Source organism: Schistocerca piceifrons, chromosome X (assembly GCF_021461385.2).
Source record: "Schistocerca piceifrons isolate TAMUIC-IGC-003096 chromosome X, iqSchPice1.1, whole genome shotgun sequence".
Lineage (NCBI taxonomy): Eukaryota > Metazoa > Arthropoda > Insecta > Orthoptera > Acrididae > Schistocerca > Schistocerca piceifrons.
In genome coordinates this window covers 351,054,908-351,075,844 of record NC_060149.1, presented here as the reverse complement: position 1 = coordinate 351,075,844, position 20,937 = coordinate 351,054,908, and the positions used below count along the sequence as shown (strand labels likewise).

Genomic DNA, 20,937 nt, shown 5'->3' with positions numbered 1-20,937 from the left:
AAATTTTATAATTGCAATGTTGCCAGGATAAAATATGTAAGAAGCAAGGACATAGATCATGGAGACATTTTTATAATTGTGTTGTATTTTAACATCGTTAGAGGTAATAAGGAACATTTCTAGACTAGCTAAAATGGGCTTGGTGTTATAAGTTTCCTCATGCTGACATTCAAATTGAAGTTTTCTGAGGTTTCTCTAAATCAGTTCAAGCGAGTTCTGTGATGTTTCCACCAATAAACTGTGATTAAATATCTCATCCCTCAACATCTCCCACTTTCTTCCTCCTACTGATATAATCCTCTATACTGTCCAAGAATTTTAAATTATGACATTCCCTGTTTCTCTTCCTCATTCACTGCTTTTAATTAGTGCATAATTAAGACTGCTTTCTGCATAGCAGTTTACAATGACTGATGTCTGCTCAAACCAAATTGTCATAGATATCATATAAATGATTTTTATTAACTCATTAAATAATTCATTTATGAATATCTGACAGAAGACTTGGAAATGTTCACTTAAACACTGAACTATACAGGTGGCACATCCACTACCTATATAAGCTTCACAGCTATGAATTGTCTGTACAAATGACTCTCAACATGTTGGAGACATGTCTGCAGACAACTGTTTTTAAATTTTAATCTGCATGAACTGTACATTTCCATTTTAGGTGTAACTGTTTTTTTTCTGACAGCTATACTGCATCTAAAACAACATATTACCAATTTTTAAAAAAGGATTGTTTCTTATTCTAAATCAAACAATGCAAAAACCCAGATGGAATAATGACAATATTATGAAAAGGATAGATGACCATTCATGATATAATTGTTGTCAAGTCTTTGAAGTAAACACTGCAAAAACGAATTCATGGTATCCAGATGCTGATGGCTCCAGTTATGTAAGTATCAATATATCTCATTGTCTATACATGGACTGCTTAGGGGCCTCAGGATGGCATTAATAAGATGCCAAAACTGGTTGTCTAAATAAAATACCTTCTCAAAATGTATGGCTGCTTGGCAATTTTCCTTGGTAAGTACTTGACCAACCACTGTCCCATACCAACAATGGATCAACAAAGATATAGTAGAGGTGATGAGTCACAGACAGGCACAACAAAAAGACTGCTAAAAAAGTGAGCTTTTGGCCAAAACTCCTTCTTCTAAAGTAGACTATACAACACATTCAAGCAAGCACAGCTCACACACACATGACCTTGGTGGTTATGCGTGTTGAGTTGTGCTTTCATGAATGTGTGTGTGTTGCCTACTTTAAATGAAGGCCTTTTGGCTGAAAGCTCACTTCCTTAGCTGTCTTTTTCTTGTGCTTATAAGCAATTGAACATCTCCACTATAAGGTGAATAGCAGTCTATCCTTTTCATAATATTTTCCTTGTTACTTGATATCTCTTTCTATAAGAGTCATTTCAAGAAAACTGTGCAATGGGCATCCAGTAGTTTTACCTGAAAGCTTTTAACAGAGTCTGCTTATGAGTATGGCATTTGTGAATGACATTTGCAAGACAAACACAATGTATATATTTTGTGTAGATGGTGATGAGCTACAGACTGACATCTAGCAACAGCTATAAAATGATTGCAGGAAATGAGGAATACTTCAGCCACCTGCATGTCACCTGCAAGGTATTCCATGACCTCATTGGTACAGCACTTATGTCCAAATGAGTTTGGTTCCAGTTGTGACAGAGATGAAGGTCTTTATTCAGGTTTTTAATGACTCTCATCTAAGAAGCAGTCCTATCACACTAACCTGGGGCACTCCTGATGGTACCCTTGTCTCTGACGAACACTCACCATCGAGGATAGTGTACTGGATTCTAATACTTAAAAAATCTTCAAGCCACTCACATATCTGTGAACCTATTCCACATGCTTGTACCATCATTAACTATATGCAGTTGTGCACCATTTCAAATGCTTTTCGGAAATATAAAAATATGGGATTTGCTTATTGCACTTCATTCATAGTTCGCAGGATACAATGTGAGAAAAGGGCAAGCTGAGCCTCACATCAGCAATGCTTTCTAAAACCATGCTGATTCATGGACAGAAGCTTTTCTGTCTCAAGGAAATTTATTATATACAAACTGAAAATATATTCCGTTATCTGTCTTTTCAATATACATTGTACGACTCACTAAAGATCTCATAACTTTCTACTTCAGCTTAAGCCAGCTCCTGATCCCATGAATATTCTGAGTGTGAGAAATTTCCTGGATGGCAGTAAATTTGGGAACTTTGTTACAAATGCTTTGACAATTTACTGATAAAATTTTATTAGAGTAGATACACCAAAAAGCTGCTTATAACAAAATTTATGATGACATTTTGAGAGTTGAAGTGTCTTTACTCAGGACACTGTCTGATTTCACTATCTGTGTGTCATCTGGTGAGTGTTTATCAGAGTTTGGGGATATGTGTGGCTGTTTGTGTGAATGTATGCACAATTGTTAGAGAAAAAGCTAGTGCTCGAAAGCTAGTGCTGTTGCTGTTGCCTTGTATGGGTTACTGTGCTCCACACCTGAGTCCACTGTAAGTGCATAGTTCCCTTTCCCTTATTTTACGTATTGCTCCATCAAGGATTTGACATAATGGTAAAACACTGGTTGAGATATGCTGAGAATATGAACTAAAGATCATTAATGGATACTTTCAAAATAAAAATATTAATAAATTGATTTTGTTTCCACCCGCATGACAACTTAAGACCATAAAAGATTACATTATGTTAAGGGCAGGCAAAGATCCCAACCTTGGGGGTATGGGTGTAAAGGTATATAGAGGAGGGGAATTTGGCACTGAGCATCTTTTGCTGAAGGCAGAAATCTTAGTTAGGTATAAAAAACAGAGAACACTCAAAATACAAACAGTGCCCATGATGAATGAAAATATAGCCCAGAACTCTTGAAGGATGAGTCCATACAATTCCTGTATGAGTTATATTTGGCAAAGAAAATAAGAAAGTTAAAGGAAGGCTCAGCAGAAGTTATGTATGAACAGCCAAAAAATTATTATGTGAGGCTACCTATGAAGCTTTAGGTCTGATCCCTAAAACACAGGTGCCACATCAGTTGGTGTCATCAGCTTCTGAAGGACATGAGCAAGATAAATGGAACACAAATGAAAAAATCTTACCTACTGCAGGTCAGGATGAATGGAAACTGTTTGTTAGAATCAGAATAGAGGAGAAAAAAGGATAATAAAAGCTAAACATTAATTTGGCCAAAGTAATGTGAGGAAGTGGAGAGAAATACATATAGGAGAAGCAAAATTGCAAATAGCCTGGAACAGCAAAGGACCTAAAAAAAAAAATAAGAACAATATAAATATGCCACTGATAAAGCTGAAAATTGGGTGAAATACTATGAAAATATGTTAACAGAAGACTGAGAAGAGTTCACGCATATAGAAATCATGTATGAACAAAGAGGTATAGAGCTAAGTATGTGCTTGAAAGATTACAAAAATCAGTCAAACAGTGGAAACTCCAGGTAGGATTATCAACAATATAGGAAAGCACAGATTGCTACTCACCATAAAGGAGACATGTTAAGTTGCAGACAGGCACAATTAAAAAGACACAATAGCTTTCAGCAGCAAAAGAAAACACACACAATTTATACACACAAGCAAGCACACATCATGCTAACATGACCACCAGCTCCAGCATCTTGGGCCAGGATGCAACTATCACTTGGGATGCAGGCAGTAATTTCAAGGGGGCAGGGAAGGGTAAGGGATTGTAGTGTATAGGCACGGAGAGAGACAAGCACTGTCTGGTGGAGTGTGTAGGGACTAGGATGCCTAGCTGACCTTTTCAACATGCCACATGCCCAAAAACTCCCCACCAACTCTTCACCAAATCCAGAGGAAAATCATTCCTGTACAAGTTTCAGTTCTATCCAAAGGCCTCACCTTAGCTCTACACACAGATTTAACCATGCTGGACTTGTCAAAGACCTAATCTCCTTCTCCTAATCCCTGCAATGAAAGCACTTCTTTGCTGCCAGTCCCTCCAACCAAAACCATCCTAATTCCAACATTGAACCATGCCTCTTCCAGTTCATACCACCATCCAACTGTTATCCTCGCTCCCCCTTCCACCTAACCCCCCTGTTCACCTTCCAGGAATTCCTTACCTCCAACTTAGCCTCACCATCCTTCCCCAAGTTCCATCATAAGAAAACAAACTTTTCAGTAGAAGAAAGAATAGTCACATACAACCTCAAAACAAATTCTAATCTAATCATCCTATCTGCAGACAAAGGTCCCACCATTGTTTTATGAATCACAGTGACTATCTGGCGGAAGGCCTCCTCCAATTATCTGACTCCTGCACTTATAAACTCTGCCAGAATTATCCCATTCCAGAAGTCCAACATAACCTCTAATCTCTGTTTAAAGCTTTAGGCCCTTCCCAGAACCTCTCCCCTGAACCGATTTCCCTTTTCACCCCTATAACACCCTGCACACCCACCTTCTACATGCTCCCCAAAATCCACAAACCCAACAATCCTGGATGCCCCATTGTGGCTGGTTATTGTGCCCCCACTAAATGAATTTCAGCTCTCATTGACGAACATCTCCAACTAATTACCCATAATCTATCCTCCCATGTGTAAGACAATAATCACTTCCTTCACTGACTGTCCACCATCCCAACCACTTTACCTCCTGGATCCCGAACCTCACTGTTGATGCAACCTCCCTATGACCAACATCCCTCATGTCCCTGGTCTTACTGCATTTGAACACTACCTTTCCCGGTGTCCTTCAGACTCCAAAATCACTAACTAATTCCTCATTCAAGTTAATAACTTTATCGTAACCCACAACTACTTCTCCTTTGAAGGGAAGGTACATAAACAAATTTGTGGCACAGTTATGGGCATGCACATGGCACCCTCCTAAGCCAACCTTTTTACAGGCCATCTAGAGACCTTCCTAGCCTCCAAAACCCCAAATCCCTAGTCTGGTTCAGGCTCATTGATGATACCTTTATGACCTGGACTCAGGACAAAGACACCCAATCTTTGTTCCTTCACAACCTCAACACCTTCCCTCCAATCCACTTCACATGGTCCTCCTCAACACAGTGTGCCAGCATCCTAGATGTTAACCTTCTACTCACTGATGGATCCATCTGCACCTCTGTCCACATTAAACCCACCAACCCCCAATGATACCTGCAATTCAACAGCTGTCATCCCTCTCACACTGAAACAACCCTCCCGTACAGCCTGGCCACCTGGGTATGGCACATCTGCAGTGACAAGAACTCCCTTGCTCAGTACACTGAGGGTCTCACCAAGGTCTACACAGACAGACGCTACCCCCAGACCTAGTCTACAAACAGATCTCCTGTGCCATTTCCCTTCACACCCCGAATCCTCCCACCATCCCCAAGAACCAGACACAAAGGAGTGTCCCATTCGTCACCCATTACCAGCCTGGATTGGAACAACTGAACCATGACATTTGCCAAGGCTTACCTATTGTCATGCCTTGAAGTGAAGGACATCCTACCCAAGATACTTCCCATCACTCCTAAACTGGTGGTCTATCATCCACCCAACCTCCACAGCATCCTAGTCCATCCCTATGCCACTACCAATCCCAATTCCTTGCCACTAGGATCATATCCCTGTGGAAGAACCAGGTGCAAGACCTGCCCAATCCACCAACCCAGCACTTCCTATTCCAGTCCTGTTACAGGTTTATCATACTTGATGAGGATCTGGGCCACTTGTGTAAGCAGCCATGTCATTTACCAGCTCTGCTGTAATCATTGTACAGCTTTTTATATTAGTATAACTACCAACCAGCTGCCCACCAGGATGATCAGCCATCGCCAAACTGTGGCCAAGAGCAAAGTAGATCACCCTACGGCACAGCATGCACTTGAACATAACATACTTGATTTCAATGGCTGCTTCACTTCTTGAGCTATCTGGATCCTTCCCACCACCACTGCTTTTCTGAACAACTCAGATGGAAGTTATCCTTACAACATTTTCTCCGACCCTGTAATTATCTTGGCCTCAGCCTGTAATAACATACTGTCCCCACACTCTCCACCCAACAGTTTCCACCCCCTCTGTCCCATCATCTCCTCCCCATTCTTGTCTCCCACCATGTTTATTTGCTGTCCTCTACCAACATACTTGCTCATCTTTCTCCACTCTTCTCCTCTCTCGCTCCTCTCCTTTCTCACTCCTCTTTGCCCACCTCCCTGCACACTCCAGCAGACAGCTTTTGTCTTTCTCCCCACCCATACACTGCTGTCCCTTCTTCTTCCCTGCCCCCTCTAGATTACTGCTTGAATCCCACATCATAGTTGCATTCCGGTCCGAGATGCTGGAGTTGGTGGTCATGAATGCATGAGGTGTGGTTGCTTGTGTATATGAATGGTGTGTGTTTCTCTTTTTCTCATTAAGGCTGTGGCTGAAAGCTTTATGTATCTTTTTAACTGCACCTGTCTGCAACTTAACATGTCTTATTTATGGTAAGTAGCAATCTGTCTTTATCTACATTGTTAAAAATGAATCAAAAGTATGAAAAATGGAAATTCTCCATGAGAAATTCCCATTGAGCTCATAAAACATGCAACAGAAGACACCCTAAAAATAATACAACTTACTTATAACAAAATTTTGATCAAATAAGATGACCCCCAAAAGAATTGAGCAAAGTATACATGATGCCATTCATGAAAAAGAATCAAAGAATAGCAACTACTACAGTGGCATTGTCATTACTGCATCAGAGGGAAGGGTGAATGGTTGAATTATAAAAGAAAATCTGGGGAATGAAGTTCTAATAAGAGAAGAACAAAGAGGCTTTACTGCAGTCCAATCTGTACAGATAGCATATTTATATAAAAGAAACTGTAGAAATTCACAGATTTTTTAAAAAAGTATATAAAACTACCAATAAAAATCTATATTGCTATCTTGACAAGAGCACAATAAATATGATATATGTAGCTACAACTCAAAAGTTTACAAGGGATTAGAGATGAGAATTAAAACAGGAGAAAAAATCTCCCATGTAATATGAACAGTCACATGCCTTATAAAAGGGTGCTGTACATCACCTATTCTTTTTAAATATTATCTCAATAAATTTCTTGCAGAATGGGCAAAAAAGTGTCGAGGAATGGGTCTAAACACAGATGGGGATTACCTATCAAGTTCTCTGTCACTAATGATCAAATAATATTGGCTGCTGATGATTATGATACAGAGTACATGATGAAGAAAGTCTTAGAAGCATACAATAAAGATTGACTAACAACAAATTTTTATGAAACAAAATATCTTCGTATAGGAAGTAAACTACATGACATTATAATAGAAGGAAGTTATAATCTCAAATTAGGGTTCCAGTAAGCAAGAAATAAGACATGGGACAAGGCAAGCCTAAAAAGCAGTAAATAAAATTAATTATATCCTTTGCTCAAATAAAATTAAAAAACAAAGTTATAAGAATTAATAATTCAAAGCATTTGTTTATATGGAGCAGAATCATGGAAAATATCAAAAAAAGATAGAAAAGCCTTGAAGCTGTGCAAATGGATTTTTCGAGAAGACATTGCAGGGCTTCAGGGTGAGAGTATATTCCACATAAAGAGATCAGGAAGGAAATGAACATTCCAGAATACATCACTGAAGAGGTTAAAAACAGCATTTAAAATCATATGGGCATGTGATAAGATTAGGGGATGAATGATGACTGAAAAAATTACTAGGGGTCGACATACATAGAAGGCAAAAAGAGGGAGATCCTGAGTAAGATGGATAAATCAAATGGAGGCGGATATGGAATTAAGAAATTTGAAAGAAGATTTATAGGAGGATCAAGAGGCTTAGTTGCAAAGGTTGTGAGAAAGAGCCTAAAGAGCTGAAAAAAAACCCTGTAATTATATCATTAACACAGAATGTTATAAATAGACAACAATTAGATTTATTTGTGTAGCAGTTTCATTAGATGGTTGAATAATACATTTACTACTATGGTGGACTTTGTTCCTAAAGTTTTTACCATTGACTCTTAATAAGATCATCATCCTTAACAATTCCAACCATATGAGTATGAACACTATCTTTGTCCACTGCTAACTTAATACAAAATCATTGTCAAATCAAATAAAATTAAATAACATAAAATCAACATCAAAATACTTTACCTATTACAAGGCAATATGTTTTTTGTACAACATGTAGCATTATATGCATGATTTCTTTAATATTAGTACTTGGACTGATTTAGGAAAAGCATGACAAGTTTATATCATGATGATCAGAAAATGATTTCAACTGTTCATCGCCCAGTTGGCAACATTCAAGTGATGTGTGACATAACTTCAGTTAGTTAATAATACTAGAAGCATGTACATGATCCTCAGTCTTTCCCTTCAATCTCTCTCTCTCCCTCCCTCCCCCTCTCTCTCCCCTCTCCCTCCCACCCACCCTCCCTCCCTTTCTCCCACTCCCTCCAGCCTTACCACTTCCTCCCTTTCCCTCTTTCTATCTCTTATTTTATTTTTATGGACACCATTTTACCATAGTACTCTTCTATGATGCACTTTGCTCTGCTCATACATACTTCATACTATGCACTGAAAGATACTTACCTTACATAAATGAAACTATAATTTGAAGACTGACTGATCTCAGAGTGCAGTTGTTGCAGTTCAAATATACAAATTAATAGAGTTTTAGTCAAAAACCCATGAGTTTTGTCTTTCAGCCATTGTGATGGCTATTATCCAGCTATTTTTTCCTGGTCAACTGACCTCCATCCCACAACCATAATGATCATACAAGGGTAACTGTTGAGAAATGCTAGGTTCAAAATGGTTCTGAGCTCTATGGGACTTAACATCTGAGGTCATCAGTCCCCTATCACTTAGAACTACTTAAACCTAACTAACCTAAGGACATCACACACATCCATGCCCAAGGCAGGATTCGAACCTGTGACCGTAGCAGTTGCGCGGTTCCAGACTGAAGTGCCGAGAACCGATCGGCCACACTGGCCAGCTGAGAAATGCTAGTAACAGCTTTAAAATATTATTAGAATCAGTTTCATTTCTTATATATTTTTATTAACAACAAATTTTAATTTCTTTATTTGTTGATTAATGACATCATTCTTGCATCTGCTGGTTGTTCTGTGTATGTGCGTGCACTATATTCCTCATAACCACACTGCAACTCTCATCCATGTAAAATTTGCATTACATAGACTGTTGATTTTTAATATTAGTGTGTTGAAGCCTCAAAGTAGATCTATCTAACAATCTCTCTTAAAAAGTTTTGAAGTTATGTTCTTGTATGTATCATAAATGGCTTCAGTGTTCACATGTTACCATACTACTTATTGACATGAACGGAAGTTTTTTCTTATTAGAGTGGTTAATTAACTCACACAGAAATTTGTAGTCTTTGTTTTCTATAGAATATTGTAGCTGGATTTGAAGTAAAAATATTAACAAATTACTTCCTAAATAATACTGCAAAATACACCTTTTTTCTTAAATAAAACCAAGATAGGTTTAAAGGTGTGTAACCATAACACAGATGTTTTGGTGACCAATCAAACTAGGTGTGTTCACCTGCAAAATACACTGAGGAGCCAAAAAATCTGGTACACCTCCCTAATATCATGTAGGGCCCCATGCAGAAGTGCCACTAAACAATGACATGGACTCAACTAATGTTGAAGTAGTGCTGGAGGCAACTGACACCATGAATTCTCCAGAGCTGTCCATAAATCTATAAGAGTATGAAGGGATGAAGACAGCATATTACAAAGTATCCCAGATATGCTCAATAATGTTCATGCCTGGGGAGTTTGATGGTCAGCAGAAGTGCTTAAACTCAGAAGAGTATTCCCGGAACCACTCTGTAGCAATTCTGGACATGTGGGGTGCTGCATTGTCCTTCTGGAATTGCCCACATCCATTGGAATGAACAATGGGCATGAATGGATGCAGGTGATCAGACAGTATAACAGTCACCTGCTGACATGCAGGGTCAATGGATTCATGATGTTGTCTCCATACCCAAACATGTCCATCCACTCAATACATTTTGAAACGAGACTCGTCCAACAAGGCAACATGTTCCCAGTCATCAACAGTCCAACATCAGTATTGAGGGGCCTAGGCAAGGCATAAAGCTTTGTGTCGTGCAGTCACCAAGGGTACATAAGTGGGCCTTTGACTCCAAAAGCCCATATCAATGATGTTTCATTAAATCGTTCACATGCTGTCACTTTTTGATGGCCCAACATGGAAATCTGCAGCAATTTGTGGAAGGGTTGCATTTCTGTCATGTTTATCAACTCTCTCCAGTCATCATTGGTCCTGTTCTTGCAGGATCTTTTTCCAGCTGCAGCGATGCTGCAGATTTGATATTTTAACGGATTCCTGATATTCACAGCACACTCATGAAATAGTCGTGTGGGAAGATCCCCCCCGTCATCTCTACCTCAGAGATACAGCATCCCATTGCTCATGCGCAACTATAACACTACATTCAAACTCACTAAAATCTTGTTAACCTGCCTTTCTGGCAGCAGTAACTGATCTAACAACTGTGCCAGACACTTGTTGTCTTATATAGGCATTGCCGATTGCAGTGCCATTTTCTGAATGTTTACATATCTCTGTATTTGAATACAGATGCCTATACAAGTTTCTTTGGCACTTCAGTGTATAAATATTTATACATCTGTGACATTCATGTTGTAACACTCCAGTTTCATTATACCTTAATGCAAATATATTGGGCAAGAACTCACTAATGCCATGCTCAAGACCATCAGAACCAAACAATGCTCACAGGTTAAGAACTTAGTGTAATGCTTCATCATTACACAATCATTTATGAAAACAGTATTATTTATATGCATATTAATTTCTCTAGAACTGTCACAGGAAGATTCCTCACTCTGCTGACAGGGGATCATAAAGTGTCATAAAATACTGCAACACATTGTAGGAAACATAATTGATTCAACATACATGTGAAACATCCTTCAACATATTTATCAATGTACATTTGTGTTACTCTCAGTTGGATTCAAAATATAACTTTATTTGTCTAAAGTAAGTTGTGCTCAGTATAATTTGTTTTTGAATCTCTTATAGGTTTACAAATCATATTTTCTGGTACCTACTCAAAAAAAAGTTTTCTATGGCTCTGCCTGATTTTTGACTTAGCTCAGGCATAACAAAGTTCAGTAATCTTTCTTCATGAGTGAGGAAAAGCTGAAACCCAATTATGCATGACATAAAGGAAAGAAATGCTAACAAAAAAATCAAACTTCAATTACTTTTCAAATTAATTTCAGCATTCTTTAATATATGCTGCTGGAAAAAAACTTAGTACCTGCTTTTAGAGGTTTCCAGTTCAGTCAAGAATTATTGTTGCAAAAGTGCATGTGGAGTACTTGAAATGGGTACATTTGCAGATCAGTAGCACAAGCGGTTCTAAGGTACCAGCTATCAACCCTTCCTGAAACACCCATATTAGTATGTGGTGTAGCCTCCATGGGCAGGCACTGATTCTGGTATCCAGTCGATCATACAGATAGTGAATGCTGTCCTGAGATACATTATTCCATGCTTTCTAGGCCTGTTCATGTAGATCTGTTAGAGTTGTTGGTTGATGAGTCACATGAATCACTTCTCATGCTATCATATCCCATATGTGCTTGATGGGAAATAAGTCTGGAGATCATTCTCACTATGGAATTTGCTGCACATCTTGCAGAGCACATTGAGTTTCACAGGCTGTGTGTGGGTGGGCATTACCCTGTGCTGTGTGGACATCTAGAACCTATCTACACGTGTGGGAATGTTCATGTGACCACTGACACCAGCATTGTTGCACAATTCATGCAGTACATCCAATATGAGTGCCAATTCTCCAAAAGGACCATCCCACTACTCAGGAAGACCCTTTCAAACTTGCTCAGTTGGCTGTAGGAATCATAAGTGCAGCTGCTTGCCTCATATGTCTGCACCACACTGAGCCTTCTGGCTGTGAGCATTCTCTAGTAAAAGGCACTCTGGTAGCTATGCCACCATGCTGTCTGTTGGCAGATAATATTAAAATCATTACCAGTACATCTACTATCTGCCAGGTGACTTATGCTGTCATCGTATCATAATGGAAACTTTCTTTCAGGGTGTAATTTTTTTCTGCTGGTGTGTTTAGTGCAACATGAAATTAATTTGAAAAGTCTGTCTACATAAAATAAAATTCCTAGGTTTTTACTACATGATTTTCTCATTTTTCATCGAATGAAAACCATCAGTTTAAGAGGAACTGCCTCACTTTTCAAACCATGTGAGAATCACTAAGTACAAAGTTACAATTGACAGAATACTGTTTAACCATTTCACAGACTATATTATCAATTTACTAATATATTCCAACAGAATTTAAAGTGTTGTGCTCTGTGAGTAATTTTACATGTTGCCAGAACGCATGTATTTGGGTTATGACTTAAAATTCTAATCCACATTAGCTTTATCAATCTTGTTAATAAAAGGTGCTGGAAAGAATACTTTAGTGTCTGGAAGATATTTTTCAGTACCTATGTAATCCATTATTAATATCTCAAATGTTTTCTCATTTCTCAGTTCCAAACACAAAGTATTCTTTCATTAATTTTAGGAACAAAACATTTAGTTACGATAAGTGAGTATCCATTGTTCTTTATTTTCAAACAGTGAGCTACAAGAAGCCCTTCTGAACAATTTCTGTGATCTTACTTTGATTTACTTTGTCTCCCATATCAAGCAGTAATGTAATGTTTTCTTCGACAGTTACCTATTGAAGTCCCAATCTTACACAAATACTCTGTGTGTGCTTTTAAGTACCTCATACTTATAGTGCAAATACAGCAGTGAAAGTGAATTAAAGTGTAACACTACCTGCATAAAACAGAATTAGAATGTTAATAATTTCATTGACTACAGCATTCACGCACCTTACTCCACAGATTGTCATGACTGATTTCTTTATCTCATGAATACAGCTTTTGACAGATACAGATGTGGCCAATTTGCATATAGAATACAGAAATCATGGATTAAGATTATTATTGTTTTAAATTCAGTGTTGATACCCTTCATCATATTTTTGTTTTATACAATGATGATGGTGAATTAATGACACATAGTTATGATTCTGTCCAGAATTCATCTCTGAGAAGCAGTCAAGAGGATTTCCCTTGGCCCAGTGATATCCAGCAGTGGAGCAGTTCAGATAGTGGCACATCTAACCAGCTTCGTGCAAATCTACTTCATGAAAGGGATAGGAGGTAAGATTGAGTTAATTAGCTTAATGTTAATACATCAATTGAAATAAACATTTTGTGTACCTACTCAGCATCAGAAAATGAGTGCTTTTCAGTGTCTAATTGCTGTAAGATGTGGGTCAGGTGATGGAATTGCAGGAGACAGAGAGAAAGAAGTAGCAAGGTTCAGGCAGAGGGTGTGGCTACTGGGGACACAGAGAGAAACCGGTGGGCAAGGAATACTTGTGCAAGGGCAGCACTAAGCTTCCACATGGGAATATATGAAATCAGGAGATGAAGATGAAAAAATGATCAACTTAGAGACAGATGATTCAGAAGACATTGTGAAAGTAGGGAGGAAGAATGGGTCATGAACAAAAGTAAAATGTGAGAAGGAGGGAACAAAATGAAGTTAAGAATATTTGGCTGAATAGAGTATGAAAGAGTGGGTACAGCTGTGAAGCTAAAATAGCAAATTGAATATAGGAAATAAAGGAGACTGAGGAACATCCAGAGTACAGTAGGGTCTGTTGGATGGTTAGTAAACACCTGTACAATTAAGAAAAGATGGTGCTGGAATGAGGGAAGGAGAAGTATCTGTTGTCTTCCAGCATACAGTCCTCTGTTCCCATTCAACTGTACAGGATGATTATAGTTAAAGTTAAACTTTTAAAACGCTGTAGAAATAACACCACTTGTCAGAATGATGTCAAATTGCAATGGAATATTATTGGAGAAGGGGGAAAACGTATGGCAGAAGATACAAATAGTGTGAAAATTGATCAATAGATGGCACTGTATGTGTCACAATATGTAAATGAAAACACCTGACATGCGCACAACCCATTTAAGTTGGTATAAACACATGAGGTACACAGCTTTTCCTCCTTTCGTGTCTGCAATGTTCGCTGTCTCAATGCAGGATCACGCTCTGCTTGTAAAGTTGTATTACAAGAATTATAACTGTGCACACATCACCTTGCAGAAGTTCTTGACAATGAAGGGTTTGAAAAAGAAATTGGTCTGATGACTGCCACAGGTCTGGAGAAAATGATTCAGAAATTTGAGAAGATGGGTTCTTTTTATGTACAGCCTGGTAGAGGGAGGAAACAAATTGATTTGATGTCAGTGGAAGCAGTGGCCACAGCAGTGCAGGAGGAGACGATTGGTGGTGTGCAAATGTGTAGTGCATGGAGAATTGCCCAAACATTGGACATACCCTTGAGCACGGTGCATAAAATCCTATGAAACATCCTTCTTAGCTATCCATTCAAAATTACCCATGTGCACAAGTCACAAGTTGCTTGCTGTTGACCTGCCAGTAAGAGAGACCTTTGCTTTAGAATCTCTTGCTCACATGGAAGTGGACAATGATTTTCTGTGGAAGATTTTGTGGACAGATGAAGCCCACTTCCATCTGACAGGATATGTCAATACACAGAATTATCGAATATGGGAAACAGAAAATCCTCATGCAAATAAACCAGTACCACTTCATCCTGAAAAGGTTGCTGTGTGGTGTGGGTTTATGGCATCAGTTATCATAGGGCCATATTTTTTTGAAGAGACAGGTGCTACCAGTCCCGTTACCTGTACCATCACTGGTAAGTGCTATGAGTGTCTTTTGTGCACACACATCATTCCAGCTCTCCAGCAGCAGGGATGGGATCATTTTTGTGCAAGGTGGCACTCATAAACACATTTCAAATCAAGTTAAGCAGCTGCTGAAGCACCATTTTGCAAATGCTAGAATTATCAGCCACTATTTCCCAACAGCCTGGCCATCCCACTCACCTGATCTTAATCCGTGTGACTGCTGGCTGAGGGGCTATCTGAAAGATGTTGTGTTCAGTGTTCCAATTGCAAACTTAGCTGCATTGAAGGCACACATTGTGCAACACATTCTGAACGTGACCTCAGAAACACTTCGCTCAGTTGTGGAACAGGCTATTTCTCGACACAAAAGTTTTCTGTGTATGGTACCGCATCATTATGTAAAAACTACTGCTGCTGGAGAAAAACCAAGGTTTCAGCCATGGTTGCAGCGGCGTTCTAATTACCCAGGCCACTGCAACCATGGCTGAAACATTGGTTTTTCTCCAGCAGCAGTAATTTTTACATTCGCAGAAAACTTTTATGTCAACTGACTCTGGCCGAGGAAGCCTAAGCAATTACATGCTTTTTCTCGATTTCAACTTGTTGCAGAAAATGGTGGACAACATATTGAACATGTTTTGCGCATGTCACATGGAAATTAATAATCCATTTTGATTCTAATTGATGCTTTTTATGCATCTTTTGGCGTCAGGACAACTAAAAACCAATGTGAGTAATGTGTTTTGCACTGTTTTTGGCCTCATGACAATCAAATACCGATGTGACTGATGCTTTTTATGTGGTTCTTGGCCTCAGGACAACTAAAACCCATGTGAGTGCTGCTTTTTATGCGGTTTTTGGCCTCAGGACAATTAAAAACCTATTTTTCCCATCCGATGTGGTATCACCTTCCTATGGTGGATGGGCTGATGTAACTAACAGTATCTCACCTGTACACCCATTCACACTGAGTAGTACAATTTGTTTAACATCAACACCTTAGGCATTGTTGTATAATTCATCTGTCATTTGTAGTCAACCACTATTAAATTCTGATGCTTAGAGTGCCATATACTGCTACATTTTGTAACTATTTATTTTTCTTCTGCCTTACGTTTTGCCCCTTCTCCGATAATATTCCATTGCAATTTGACATCATTCTGACCAGGGGTGTTATTTCTACAGCAGTTTGAAAATTTAACTTTAATTTATCATCTCTTTTCTGCTCACTTCTTTACACCAATTAAATGCAAACTTCTCTGAACCCGTGATTTTAGCTCCATATTTAGTTTTAGTTTTCTCCTGTCACTATACATTTTTTGGCCCATTCTCCCACTCTTGGTTCTCTATGTGCACTCGTCAGACCACAACATATACTCTAAGACAAGAAAAACATGATACACCACAACGGAGTTATGCAGATTTCTCACAAGTTGATATTCATACATATACTGACAGAAAATGCAGAACTGTAATCTTTGACAGCCGATAAATGAATGTGAGATGCTGCAGTGTAATTTGTTTGCACACCTTGCAATGATAGTAAACAGGGGACATGTCGACTCCAGGGCATAAAGTCTTTGCAAATTTCATTCTTTGTACTCAGCTGGACAGTAGCTATGTCTCACAGGCAGACAGGTGAACAATATATGCAGGGACATGTAGTTGGGCTCAAAAAAGCTGGTTGGAGTAATCAGCTAGTTGTTCAACATTTGAATACAAGTGATGCAACTATTCAATGATGTTGGCAGGAATGAGTGATCCATGACTGAACACACTGTCAGGAAGGAAGCAATCAACCTAGAAAGATGACAGAATGTGAAGACTCTGCAATTGTCAGAGAGGCAGTCAGAGACCCAAATTCCTCATTATCATCAATACAATGTGCAACTGGTGCTACATTGATGACAAGGGCCATTAAAAGGTGGCTCACAGAAAGGAGGCTGAGCTCAAAGCACCCCTTGCACTGAATCTCATTGACCTGTGTACACCAACAAGCCCGTTTGCAGTGGTGTCTGGCACATCCAGCCTGAAATAGAATTGTCTTCAGTGATGAGTCCCACTTCAAACTGAACCCAGATGACCAGCAAAGTCATGTCTGGAGACGCCTGAGACAGTAACAGGATACCAAGCTGACTGTTGCCAGCCATACGGTGTGACAACCAAGTGTGATGGTCTGGGATGCCATTTCTTTTGATAGCAGGACCCCTTTGGTTATCATCAACAGCACTCTTATAGCACAGCAATATGTCAATGATATTCTGTGCTCTGTTTTGTTGCCTTTTATGGCAAGCCATCATGGTCTTACATTCCAGCAATATAATGCCCTCCCATAAAGTGAGTGAGTTTCTATGGCTTGTCTTCATGCTTGCCAAACCCTACCCTCATCAGCAAGGTCACCAGATCTCTCCCCAATTGAGAATGTTTGGAGCATTATGGGCAGGATGCTCCCACCAACTCAGAACTTTGACAGTATAATGTTCCAGTTGGGCAGAATTTAACATGATACCCCTTAGGAGGACATCAAACAATTCTTATCATTCGATAGCAAGTAGAATAGCTGCTTGTTGGAGGGCCAGAGATGGACGAAACCATTATTGGCTTGCTCAATTTGTGTAGTTCTTTCTCCTGAATAAATCACCCCATTTTTATGAAATTGTAATCATTTTTTTATCTGTACTTGTACATCACATCAACTTATTTCCATCCCACTCAGATAATTCCTTCATGATGCATAACTGCAAAAAATTCAATACATAATCGAAGACCTTTGGATAAGAGTAAAGGACTTCATTTTTGAGGTATAAAATCTAAACAGTTCATAAAAGTTTTTTTATCACTCACAGTTCAAATGGTTCAAATGGCTCTGAGCACTATGGGACTTAACACCTGTGGTCATCAGTCCCCTAGAACTTGGAACTACTTAAACCTAACTAACCTAAGGTCATCACACACATCCATGCCCGAGGCAGGATTCGAACCTGCGACCGTAGCAGTCTCGCAGTTCCATACTAAGCGCCTAGAACTGCTTGGCCACCGCGGCCGGCTATCACACACAGCCATTATCTTTTTGGCTACAAAGATTTGTCTAGCAAAGTACTGAAACAGTGGGTCTTTGAAAGTGTATTTTCTAAAATACTGAGGTATGCTGTAGTAACACCTATATCTTAACTTAGAAGTAAGTAAAAAATTCTGATTTTACAAAGAAGGTCAGCATTGGCCGTAATATTGATGGTTTATTGATACCAAAATCGATTTTCAATCACATAGTGATCATCTTCAGTGCTGTGGTGTACAAATTAAACTCATAGGCACTGGTATCAAGTTATTATCAGTAACCAAAGCTTTGGTTACTGATTCATTACCATCTTCTTTAAACCATTAATGACATAGGGCCTCTTCTGACACCATTCAGTCAATGATACTCACTCCATGCAGCTCTATAATTGGTACCTTTTGTATAACATTAAAGTTGAGCAAAATGTTACCTCAGCTTCTCAATAGCTGTACTGTTCACTTACTTTATGGCTTGTCAAATGTCAGCATGGATGTCATACAAACAGTGTACAGTGCCAGATTTGCAGCTGCTGATCACAACTGAACTATTTTTTCCCCAGATTAAATCACCACATTAACTTATTAATGCAACTACCAAGTTTTGCTGCCATACAATAATCACAGCCCACACTGTACCTCCGTGACTAGCTGCATTTTAATTATAACCACTCAGTACTTATATAGCATGTGGTTGGTAAAGGCTGTGTTGGTCATACACCATCTTGTACCATGAAACAGATGAAGGTCTTTTACCATGGAACATATGATAATTTGCAAATTAACTGAGTTTCATTAATGTCTTAAAAGTTTTACCTGTCTTGAAACTGGAAATTTATGTTGGTTTCCAGTAGCTTCAGTTTCAAAATATATTTAACTTTGAAATAGCTTTTGATAATACTTCACTTAATTTGATTTCATTTACTGATTATTAGTGTGTAATAGAGTAATAATGCAACAGTCTGAGAAGTTTTCCAAGGTGCAACACTCTTCCCTGCCACCACAATAATAATCTATCTTCTATTTCAAGTAGACCCATGTCTTCTACATTATTGTTCGTAATAAACTGAAATATTCATGATAAATCAATGGTATGACTTTCTAGAGATCCCAAATACTTTTCTTCTTCTGTATGCCAAAAAGCCTCTTTTTAGCACACAATTGCTACTACATCATAGTCACGAACTAGTTCAGTTGTCCTGTTAAAACATATTACACAAATCATATATCCTTTTTAAGTGTGGGGTTGTAGAAAACGGCATATCATTTTGAAATCTTGAAGTAGATGCACTGAATCCAAAGTCAGTATTGAATTTTCTTTGAACAGTGATATCATATTCAAGTTCTTTTGTTGCTATAAAGTATGCATTTTGCTGACAACGTGTGCATTTTTATCTCTGAACTGTTCTAATTGTATAGAATCACAACAATGAGATGGTAGAGTACTGAACTTTGATGCTCAACAACTAAATACAATCTTACGTAGCACATACCTCTGCACTGAGATGCTACTTACCTGTAACTAAGGGATATACTAAGTGCATTACTGGTGCATATGAAAAAGGGGAAATACGGCTTAATATGAAATACTCCATATTTTGCAGAGGCTGACTTGTGCCTGAGTTGCTTTGAACTCCCAAATTATTTTATTTTGTTCTTTGCATTACATTGCCTTACCTTTTTATGTCTTCTCATACTTCCATCTGCCATTCCATTAATGCCCCTGATGCAAACTGACTGATTTTGCTAGCTGACTTAGCTTAATGTGAATTTACTTTTATTTCAGTCATTCTATACAACTATACAACTTTATTTGTTACTACTTTCATCATTTTCATCAATTTATGAATGAAAATGAAGCAAGATCATGAACTAATTGCATTAGTTGCATTCTGATGCAAGCAGTATTTGCAGTAGTGCTTGTCTTAACAATCTGAACATAATTTGTATAATGGAGCACTATGTTGTTTCCTATGAAATGGGTCTGTTGATAGTGTTGTGGAACAATAGCACTTAATTGAGGCATGTCTGCTGAATGGGCCAATGATGTGCTATATCCACTCTATTTTGGGCACCTACCAATGTAGAGGAGGTTTTGGTTCTAGCTATTTGTGTATGAACTGCTCTGCATGTTGTACAGTTTCATAATGGTGTATCTTAAGTGAAGAATAACTCTCTTCATCTGTTGACTGATGAAAATAATGTTCCTGAACACTGTTTATTTTGATTTCATGACTTAATGCTCTTTGAGTAGCTGGAACTATCTGAAATGGCTGAGCAGTTTTTAGAACGTCATTATGACATTAATCTGATTTGCTTAATGTCTTAGTATGGCACAGTCCTGACACTTGAAATTACATCATTAGCTACATCCTTTTAAATCAGCTATCCAGTATGAGTAAAGTTGACCACCTTTCTTGTGGTTCTGACTGATTCAAAAACATGCAGCTGCTATATGGACTTGCTGACCATGATGTTCAGATAGAAAACTGCAGATATCAGAAAGATACATACCAGGGTCTTCAGTGGTTTCAGCAAAACAAAAGTACTGTCCTTTGATGAATGGGGTCAACCATAAAACTTACCTGGCAATGTAGAAAAAAATAATGAAAGTGAACTTCCCAACTCTCCTTTGATGTTTCAGCTCATCAAAACTAGATAAAGGTAGAGCAAGCATAGGCAGTGGTGGACCTGGAGCCCTCATTTACATGCCACATGTTGCAGCACTCCATTTTATTTGAGTTGTCACTATTCAAGCCTCAAGCCATCATTCTTGAAGGTGTTGTCTTTTGAGCCCCAATTATTTGTGCAGTTTCTTAGCTGCTCTTACTGCTATTTTTGCAATGCCAGTGGCTGCCGCAGTTATAATTTCTGAAAAACTGCTGCTGATATTACAACAAATTCAATAATTCTGCATCCACAGTGACTTAATTTTCTTGTCACC

General features: G+C 38.5%; 1 protein-coding gene across 1 annotated transcript in view; it reads left to right on the top strand.

Annotated features, from left to right (window-relative positions):
• The window catches only part of LOC124722882 (cAMP-regulated phosphoprotein 21), a 768,630-nt gene that overhangs the window by 561,525 nt on the left and 186,168 nt on the right, over positions 1-20,937 (top strand). Inside the window, exon 9 of the mRNA XM_047248019.1 lies at positions 13,243-13,367. Within this exon, the coding sequence (XP_047103975.1) occupies positions 13,243-13,367 (125 nt within the window). The remainder of the gene's footprint in view (positions 1-13,242; positions 13,368-20,937) is intronic.